Source organism: Eucalyptus grandis, chromosome 2 (genome assembly GCF_016545825.1).
Source record: "Eucalyptus grandis isolate ANBG69807.140 chromosome 2, ASM1654582v1, whole genome shotgun sequence".
In the NCBI taxonomy this organism is placed as follows: domain Eukaryota; kingdom Viridiplantae; phylum Streptophyta; class Magnoliopsida; order Myrtales; family Myrtaceae; genus Eucalyptus; species Eucalyptus grandis.
Window position 1 is genome coordinate 18,424,657 of NC_052613.1, and position 11,145 is coordinate 18,435,801.

The 11,145-nt window shown below is 37.5% G+C and overlaps 1 protein-coding gene across 1 annotated transcript in view; it reads left to right on the forward strand.

Moving 5' to 3' along the window:
- Nucleotides 1-5,344, forward strand: part of LOC104434699 (iridoid oxidase) — a 6,489-nt gene extending 1,145 nt beyond the window's left edge. Inside the window, 5 exon segments of the mRNA XM_039306843.1 lie at nt 414-948; nt 3,446-3,515; nt 3,517-3,841; nt 4,734-4,935; nt 4,938-5,344. Of these exon segments, the coding sequence (XP_039162777.1) occupies nt 414-948; nt 3,446-3,515; nt 3,517-3,841; nt 4,734-4,935; nt 4,938-5,344 (1,539 nt within the window).
- The last annotated feature ends 5,801 nt before the right edge of the window (nt 5,345-11,145 follow it).

The window sequence follows — 11,145 nt, forward strand, 5'->3', positions numbered from 1 at the left end:
TATATATACATATATATATATATATAATATATATATATATAATATTTTTGATAAATAACATGCCATCTTACCAAGGCAAAAGTAAGTATATAACTATATGATATTGGCAAGACAAATAAATTGATCAAGCAATCCGTGAAATCCAAGGAAGAACAAGACATCAATACATTGAATATTGAATTAAAATTATAGGGCTTGATTGCACAAATTAAGAGTTAAAAGATTAGATCGCATAATTTACGTAAGTTTTTGGACCAAAAAGGAAATTATTATGATGATTTAAGAATCGAGTTTTACCTATTTCGATGAAATGGATGGATCACAAGAATCAACGTGACCAGCATGTTACCCCTTTTCATTGCCAAAAGACAAAATTAATGTTTTCTCCTGTATTTCCCGTACAATAATCGCAGAAGCGTAAGGTGAGAAATAGCTCAAAGCTTAGCCAATGGAGTATTTCGCTCTTTTGGCTCGGCCTCCTCCTCCCGGCACTTCTAGTTTTCCTTCTCAACCGTCGGAAGCGCACCAAGCTTCCCCCTCAGCCACCAGCATGGCCCGTGATCGGCAACATCCTCGACCTCGGGACCATGGCGCACCAGAACCTCCACAACCTCCGAGCCAAGCATGGGCCTGTCTTGTGGTTGAAGCTCGGTTCCGTGAACACCATGGCGATCCAATCAGCTCAAGCGGCCATGGAGTTATTCAAGGGCCATGACTTCGTGTTCGCGGACCGCAAATGTCCCCATGCGCTTACTGCTCTTGGCTATGACCAAGGCTCGCTCGCTGTTGGTCGTTATGGTGACTACTGGCGCGCTCTCCGGCGTCTCTGCTCCGCGGAGCTCTTCGTGAACAAGCGCGTCAACGATACGGCCCACCTCAGGCAAAAGTGTGTCGACAGCATGGTCATGTATATAGAGGAAGAAATGGCAGTCAAACAAGCAACAAAAGGTTATTTCTTAAGTACTTGGCGTTCAGCCCGAAAAAAAAAGAAAAGTACTTGGCGTTTAGTTCTGACTCTGTGTCCTATGTGTCGCCTGGAATGATTGAAGTAATAGCTTTTAGAAAGGTAAAAAGGCAACGGGGAGAGAGAGATGAACTTATCTTAAACTCAATACAAATAAGATGAAGGTCCCATACCCTACCCTACATTTTTATAGGGTCACAACCCTTAATTAATTATTAATATGAAGAAAAAGCTGAGAAGACGGTCCGATCACTATTTAGGAAACGACGAGGACACGCTGACCACAAATCTCTATTGCGGGATATTAGCGACAAGAATATAACATTTTCAAAATTCAATTGCCAAAAAATGACTTTCATAGAGTAAAATCAGAAAAGTTAGACCATATAAACATAATATACATTTAGCCCATGACTACACACCTGTAGGAAACCAACGCTTGCTTAAGATTTGTCAAATTAGAATTTCTAAGGTCCGTGTTTCATTTTGTATTATTACTAAATCATGGTAATAGGTAAAATATAACATCTTCATATCCATTCTCTAATTGGTCACTTACACGAAATTATCTACTCTCTCATGATGATCGATGTCTACACAAATTTAAACTATGTGCTACTAGTTTCTGGTTTAGGTGTGACTAGGGCTGCTAGAGCAATTACTCGAACGTGAGCAACATGAAATCAGAGAGATGATGGGGAATCAAAACATACATAGTTTTGATTTTAGAATCTTGCCTTTTAGGCAATGGTTCTTCATTTGCCATCTTGAAGTGTACTACCCCTCTATATTTGAAGTCGTTATCTAGATAGCATTGGATTCACGTAGTTTTTTATTTCTAAAATTCAATTAAAATTTTTATTTTCCTTTGAGAATCATTCATGACATTCTACAAATTAACTTTTGTACAAGCACAGAATCTAAAATTGATATGAAAGGTTGGTTTTGCATTAACTTTGGTTTCTTATTATGCTAAATGATTATACTCCGTATATTATTATTCTTCTTTTAACGGCCTTAATTTTTGTGCTTTACATCACAAGAGGCAATCTTGATAATTGGTTTTGAAAGTTATATACTTTGGTTGCAAAATTTCCCACACTTGGAATATGTGATCAGTATATCCGTTACTTGACAACACCGTCTTCTTAACATGGCCCTATTAATATAGGTAAAGAAAGCAACCTACAATTAGATTTAACTTCTCGCACTTCCATAAAATGTTCAATTATATATTTTTTAGTTCGAGTTGGCCCTCCTCTTAAATATGTAGATGGAATATTTACGAGGAATGTCGCACCAGCACTATACGTTGGCACTATAGTTCTGATACGGGTAAGAAAAATATAAATATAAATATATAAAAAAATCTAACTAATAATTATGCACAACGGAATGGAGGGCTGCCTGGCGAGGGTGGGTGGCAGTTTCGAGGCACGACATGGATCGTTGGGTGCTCGCCATTCGTGAACGCCACCTCCCGTGCAAGCACACCCTTGCCACCTTAGCGACGAGTCGCCTCCATCCTTAATTCAGCATAGCCTCCATTCACGTAAGTCTCCCCTAGTTCAATTGCGACACTTCTGTTTTTCAATTCCTTTTTTGCAAATTTCCTTATTTTTTATTTTTTTTATATTTATGTTATTTTTTTAATTTCCTTATTTATGAATTTTTTTGTTATTCTATTTTATGTTTTTTAAAAATAGAAATGATTGCGTGACAATATTTAATGTTTAGTAAAAATAACAGTCAATTCTAAATCACAAAAAATCAAATCATAAATAATTATAAATTATTGTGAAACTCACATTTTCAAAAATTTATAATTCATAATAGATTGATTGTTATTCTCACAATCCTTTCAAAAACTTATGTAGCCGTGTTGACATTCAACGAGACTTAATTGCCATTTCAACATTTATGTTTCCTTTTAAATGGAAAGACCAAACCAGACAAGAATGTATATGATTTAGGGATCTAATTCCACCGAAAAAAAACAAGGGACCTAATTAAACCTTTTGTTAAAGTTTAGGGATTACCTATACTTCTATCCTTTTGTTTTGTGTACTGTAATTGACAAAGTCAACAAATTAAATACTAGTGTAAATAACTCAATTTACCAAAGAGCTACTGGAATTTAATTTGGTTTTCAGTCGAACTCGCTTTCTTTTTTGGGAGTTCGAGTCGAACTAGAGTGGCTCTACTGTTGAATTATGTAAAGCTCGAGTGGCTTTATCATTGAATTGCGTAGGTAAACTTTCGTGTTGGACATTGAAGCATACACAGTAAGTCAAGTGCAGCTTACGAGCAGTTTAGAGATTGGTTCCTCTTGATTTGACTGCATCTTTCCTTTAACTAGTTGCACAACTTGGTACAATCTATTTTTCAGATGTCTAATTTGTTAAGTGTGGTTATAATTTGTTATGTGGTTATACATTCTCAGATTAGAATTAATCATACAGAAATTTTATTTTTATGAAGAGCAAGGAATCGACTTATCTCACTTCCTCTTTCTCCTGGCGTTTAATGTGGTGGGCAACATGGTGCTCTCACTTGGACCCAAAATCGAAGGATGGGCCCGAGTTCTACGACGCCATGAACCTGGTCATGGAATGGGCCGGCAAGCCCAACGTGGCAGACTTCATGCCATGGTTGAAATGGTTGGATCCGCAGGGGATCAAGGCAAGCATGGCGAAGGACATGGGTCGGGCCATGAAGATTGCCGAAGGCTTTGTGAAAGAGAGGTTGGAGGAGCGAAAGCTAAGGGAAGAGATGAGAACAACCAATGATTTCTTGGACACATTATTGGATTATGAGGGCGATGGAAAAGAAGGCCCTCACAAAATCTCTTCCCAGAACATCAATATAATCATTTTGGTGAGTTTGCTCCTCTCTTCCACGTTTAACATGACCACACTTTGAGACATTAGGTCTAATTCGGTTGATTAAGTGGCGTGACAAACTTAACTGACATTTAAACAACTAGGGTCACATCACGCATTACAAAGAAGTTTTGGTAGCTAACTTAATAAATCAATCATGGTGCCGTCCAAGCACTGATTTTTCTTTTCATTAAAATAAACTAAAATCAATCTTATGTCTCCATCAAGCATTCCAACTAGTTATTGTAAAATTACCAGGTTAGTCAAGTCGATGTCAATCAAGTCGAGAAATTTTGACATTGGCTTACAAAATTTGGCTGAAATCAAATCGATTGCAAGGATAAAACCAGTGCAAATAATTATTGCAATCAAACTCTTAGGCAGGAATAATTTTCAAAGCCGTCGACTGACAATTGCAGTAAAGCAATTATTATAGCTGAAACTATAAGAAGCGCATATCTTAATGGAAACGCGCAGAACAAGCTTTACTTATGTTAATCCATTTTGCTCTCTTGCAAATCTCTTTCAGTTATTTCCCAGCAACCTATTTCTTACCATTCCAGTTGTTTATTTCCTTTTGTCAATCAAACACTTGCCCCATCTCTTTCATAAATACTTCTGTTGTCACTAGTGGATTCATTTTGTCAACTTCAAGTTCTTGTTCCTTTCTTTGTGTGCCAATTTTCTGCCAATTCGAAGAATAGGAACTGCTGTGTTTGATCAGGATTGTTGATCAGGTGAAGCATGATAATTTTTACTATTGAGCTTACGATTCGAGGGTGACTTTTTCCAGCCAAAGAGAATCTCTTAATTATAGGACGAGACTCGGACACTTGTGATATCCAAGACCTAATCTTTGTACTAAATGGGTCTACTTGATGGTGCAGGAAATGTTTTTCGCCGGATCGGAGACTACAAGTAGCACCATTGAGTGGGCGATGGCAGAGCTACTCCGCCAACCCGAGTCAATGAAAAAGGCCAAAGATGAGATTGACCAGGTTGTGGGGTTGAACAGAAAGCTCGAAGAAAATGACACAGAAAATATGCCATTTTTGCAAGCCGTGGTGAAGGAAACCCTAAGATTGCATCCCCAGTACCTTTACTTCTCCCACGAAATGCTCTAAAGGAAACCAAATTCATGGGTTTTGATATACCCAAAGATACCCAGGTTTTCGTGAATGCATGGAGCATTGGAAGAGACCCCGATGCTTGGGAGGACCCATTGGCATTCAAACCAAAGAGGTTCATGGGATCTAAAATTGACTGCAAGGGTCAAAACTTTGAGCTAATTCCATTTGGATCAGGCAGAAGAATATGCATCGGACTTTCATTGGCGGATAGGGTGCTTCATCTTGGTCTTGCAACACTGCTTTACCATTTCGATTGGGAGCTAGGCGATGGTTCAACTCCAAAGACCCTCGACATGAAAGAGCGGGTGGGAATAATACAAAGAAAGCTACATCCTTTGAAAGTGATACCTAAAAAACGTAGCATGTGAGGTATAATTACCCTAAGGTCATTAGTGCTAATGTTATTGTGTCAATAAAAAAAGCTGTCCAAGGAAGACTTCTTAAGAATGATGTCATCCCTGCACAAATATCTCAGGGAAACTACGTTCCTATGTTAGCATTTGGGTCTCGTTTGAATTGTATGACTTGAGCATGTAGCAGGGTAGCTCACCTGCCCTTTATACCATCAATAAAACCTCACTTGTCGAAATAGAAAATTACTCTAAATTTGGCTCCACACTTAGAGTCCACAAAATGGACATTTGCGATGAACCAGATTCACTAGACGCAAGACTGTACAATAGATTCCCGAATCGTATACTATGAGCGGTTTCTAGTGGGTGATGGTGGAGCTAATCGACCAGCCAAATTTCATAATATTGTACGATTAAAGAGAGAAATATAAAGAAAAGTAACATGAAGATACTGTATGATCTTGTCGGATCTTGTCAAATCCATATGGACAATTTATCACGTGGACTCTGCAGTAGGACCCACGTAAACACGGTCGGTGTTGGTTCACATGTTTTGTCACTATTGCAAATTATTATAAAATAAACACAAGATTGCAAATTTGCTGAAGAAGGCTGTAGATACGTCTTGATTCATTACTGCTGGGAATTACAAATTCCCTAAAACCGATCCGATACACAATCAAACCCTTAAACGAATACAGAAGATAAGTCTAGAAAGAACATGTATCACCGATCAAAAATTACACTACAGAATTAAGTGTACCTAATATTTCACAGATTAAATACCAATGTTAAATATCAAGAAAGAATTATAATCTCGTTCTATCGAGTTAAATATCGAGAAAGAATTATGATCTTGTTCTATCGAAGAGCATACAGTTGTTTTTAGGGAGAGAGAACTCTGAACGTGAGGATAATATTCATACGTTACTTTTTAGAGGTGGAGAGTTTTTCTGCTTCTGGAAAAAGACATATGTACACCAAAAGGTACATCTCCTTTTTCTTTTTATCTTTTAAAACATTTCTTCCCAAAAGACGTATCTTTTCAACGTAATATTTCAACGTGACACTTCATCCAAAAGACGCAATCCCTCAACGCATCATTTCATATCTCAACTATTCATTCATAGGCCCTTATCCGTGGGCCGAGCTTTTAGCCCAACATGGGCGGAGACGGCCCACTTAGGCCCATCAAGTCATAGACTAAACCCATTAATTACCATAATCCATCCGTATATAATCCAGCCGTGGGTCGTTACGGCGGCTACTGGCGCGCTCTCCGGCGTCTCTGCTCTGCAGAGCTCCTCGTAACCAAGCGCGTCAACGAGACTGCCCATTTCAGGCAGAAGTGCGTCGACAGCATGATCGTGTATTCAGAGGAAGAAATTCTCGCGTGCTTGGTGTTCCTTTTGACTTTTTTTTTTTTTAAGAGACAGTGGGGAGGGGGGACGTTTCTTTAGCTCCTTATAAAATATACACTACACGATATATCCACTAGTGTCACAACCACTTCTCGATTATTAATATAGGTCAAATCAATGATGAAGACATGTTAAGACTTCTACAAAAGTGCGGCTAATAGGAATGATCCCTTGCCTCAAAATAATGTATTTCAGTAAAGAATACAACTTACAACTAGATTTAACTCAAAAAAATAAAATAATGGGCCTGTTTTTTAGGGATAAAGGGATAAAGGAACGACGGTTTTTTGAACTTTTATAAAATGTTCAATCAGGTTCCAGAATCAATTTTGTGTGTAAATTTGGTCCTCGAAATTATACATCTTTTAGTTCAAGTTGACCCTCCTTATAGATGTGTAGATGGAATGATAATGAAGAATGTCGCCCCAGCACTATAAGTTAGCACTAACAGCACTAACTTATTTGGTGACATTTATTTATTTTTAAACGTAGTGATGATACAGATAAGGAAAAAAAAATCTAACTAATAATTACGCACAAGGGAATAGAGGGCTAGCTGGCTAGGTTCGGGCGGCAGCCTCCCGGCATGACATGGGTCGTTGAGTGCATGCCGTCCCGCGACTCCCACCTCCCATCCAAGCGCGTCCCCCTACTTCAGGTTTGATACTTCTTTTTGTCGTTTCTCTTTTTTTTTTTTTTCTTTTTATCAAATTTCCTTATTTTTCATTTTTTAATATTTATTTTTTAAAATTTCCATATTTATGAATTCTGTGTAATTCTCTTTAAAGAAGTTTTAAATGCCACACAGAATATCGTATTTGCATTCTGAAAGATTTAAGTGTCACGTCAGTACTTTTGTTTCTTTTTTTAATGAAATGACCATGTCGGATATGAAAGTATATGATTTAAGGATCTAATTGTACGAAAAAAAATTAGGGACCTAATTAAACCTTTTGTAAAGGTTTAGGGACTGCTGATACTTTTATCCCTTGGTTTTGTGTACTGTAATTGACAAAGTCAACAAATTAACTAGTGTAAATAACTCAACTTACCCAAGAGCTACCGTGATTAAATATGTTATTTAGTCCAACTCACTTTCATTCTTTTCGAGTTCAAGTCTAACTAGAGTGATTCTACCGTTGAATTATTGCAAGCTCGTGCAGCCTCATCATTGAATTGAGCCAAACTCGAGCATGATCAAGAAGTTGGGTTTTATATATCTTCCGTTGCATTCATCAAGTGCATCTCTATAAATTTCAAAAAGCATGAATAAGTAAACTTCCACTCAATTTTATTTGTAGAAGTCAACTTGAAGTTTTCAAAGTTTAGATGCTGTAGGAAATAAATTCCTAAAAATCAAACCGATACTCGAACGAATCAAATACCGAAAAACAAATGTGAAAATGAGTCCAGGAAACATGTAACCCCGATCGAAGGTATATTGGGGAGACAGACATACTTTACTTGCCACATATTAAGTACCGTCGCAATCTCTAAGTCTTGATCGATGCGAGGATCACTCAAGCCCGCGAGATCTTGATAAGGCACTAAAGCATGCTGGTTTTATGCCTTTGTTGGTGTGAGGACTTTGTGCTTGACGTTTGCATCAAGCCACGACCTAAGGGTCATTCACGGCATGAAGTATGTTCACGTCGGGTTAAAGCCGAGGTCCATTGAGCTTAAGGATCTTCATGAAAGTGAGGTGTACCCAAGCCTCAAGGTTTTGGATTAGCATTGAGACATGCCATTTCCGAACCATGTCCGGTGCGGATCAATGCTTAGTGATCGATTCAAATCACAAATCACGGGTCATTCTCAACATGTTTACTTGTGTAGTATAAGAATTCATGGTACACACGTATGGATGAGCACACCTTCGGGCCATGCATGGCCATGCATGGCCATGCATGTGTCAGCTAAGAGAAAATATAAGAACCAACTTTTATGATGTACATACGTATGTACTTAAAGAGAAAAAAATGCCTGCTGCCACACAACGTTGGTGGCAATGCCTCGATTGAGCTAGGATGCCCTATTTGAGCTAGAATGCCTAGGTCTTGAACCAAAAGCCTAGAGAAGCTAGCCCGGAGAAGACTTAGTCAAGCCGAGATGCCTTGGTCGAGCCAGGAAGCCCAACAATAAGCTAGAAGCTCCAGTTGAGCTAGGACAAAGATAAATAAATTTGCATGAATACTGATTATGCATGACCATGAATTATTGTTAAGCCGATAGTAGTTTTGACATGGATGGCATGTGTTTAAATAAAGCATGACATATGATTTGTTGTTAATCTGCCATCGACACTATCTCGTGAGTGTTATACTTGCTAGACTTTGATGACAAGATATTTTCCTAGTAGAGAACTAAGAATTTTACTTACTGAATTCCAAAGACTTACTTTCTCATCTTTCAGTCTTGTAGGCATGAAAGTCTCACGTCAGTTTTGGGAACTGTAGTCATGTTCAAAGAGATAGTAATTTCCTTTGGCCTTTATGGAAACTTGTAGTGTGATGCAAAAAGGAAAGAGAACCCCATATAAAAGAGGTTTGTAAAAGTACTATCATAATATAAACTAATGTGTTTTGTGTAACATTTATCCCAATCTTCTAGCAGTTGTTTGTCTAAGGAGTTGTTTATTCACGTTTCTGCATGTGTATGATAACAAAATAAATCGAGACGGCGATGAGCCTAAGACGTCATGAAATAACCCCTGTCACTCGAGACCCTAAGAATGGAGTCGAGATCGTGACATAAGCACTTTAATTCATTTATCAAGTTGGTTCTTGACCTAAGTTTTATACTTAATAAACGTGCTCATAACCTTATATTTGCTAGTTAACAAATAAACATAGTAAAATTGAGTAAAGTCATCTACAAAAGTGATGAAATACTTTTTTTTTTACCTCTACTTTCTACAAATTTTAAATCACATAGATCACTACGGATTATTGTAAAGGTTCACTCAATCTTTCAACCAATTTGAATGGTTTTTAACAAACTTAGCCTCAACACAAGTCTTATACTTGTGATGGACATCCAACTCAAACATTGGAATCAGCCCCAATTTTGCTATTTTTTTCATTGTAGCATAGATTATATGTTGTAATCTACCATGCCATAGATAAGAAGACACAATAGTGTAAACCAAAGACTTCTCATTATTGATAGTTTTTGGGTACAAGAATTTCAAGTTTACATCAATGACAGCCACATTTACTTTGAACGAGTCATTACACAAGTATCATTTTCCCACATACACCCTATTTGGAAAGTACAAAATTATCCAATTCCAATAAAATGTTGAAACTCTTTTAGATAGGTATGGGGCTAGAAATTAGATTCTTCTGGATCTTCAATATATGCAGCACATTTAGCTAGGTGATTTCCTTGCTAATGATGAATTTCAAGATCACTTTTCTTCTTCTAGCAATATTTGCTAATGTGGAGTTAGCCATATAAAACTTATCTTCTTCCTTAGCCTTCTTGTAAGATGAAAACAAGTGTTTATCCACATAAATGTGACTTGTCGTACTTGTTTCCAACCACCAATTAGTATTATTTAATACCAAGGATACCTCATACACAACCACAACAATCAATCTCTCATCCTCTGTTTAATCTATCAGATTCAGCTACTTGACTACACTATCGCCCTTGCCTTTGTTCAAGCGCTTTTTGCAATCCTTAGCCCGATGGTCAAGCTTGTTACAAACAAAACATGTCCCTTGGAATTTCAAGATTATTCATTATGCTTGCCTTTTCCTTGAAAGAACATTTTCCTCTTTGTATCTTTCTTGGAATTGGAAAACTCAATAGTGTTGGCCTTTGGTTCCATAGAATGATATGCATTCCACCTATTATCTTCCTTGATTATGAGGCATGGAATGAGATATTCAAGGCTCATCTCTTTCCTATTGTCATTCATATATTTTTAAAGTCTGACCAACCCGAAGGCAGCTTCTCAACAATAAACACCACTTGGAATGATTCACTAAGAACATTTCCTCAACAAAGATGTTCAAAATCATTTGCACTTCATGGACCTAGTTCATGACAGATTTAGAATCCACTATCTTGAGTCCAAGAATTTGGCTACCACAAATTTCTCAGCTTTGTATTTCTTTTCTAAGGACTCCCATAATTGTCTAGTAGTTTCAATGTTACAATAAACATAATACAAGGAATTTGCTAGACAGTTAAAGATATAGTTTCGGCGTAGGAAATCCTTGTGCTTCCAAGGCTCCAACTCCCCATGCATTGTGACATCTTGCTCGTCTGGACTAATTATTGAGCACACCTCTAATGAGTACTTGATTAAATTCAATGTGGTCAAATAGAAGAACATCTTCTATTACCATTGCTTAAAGCCCACACTAGTTAACTCATACAATTTCT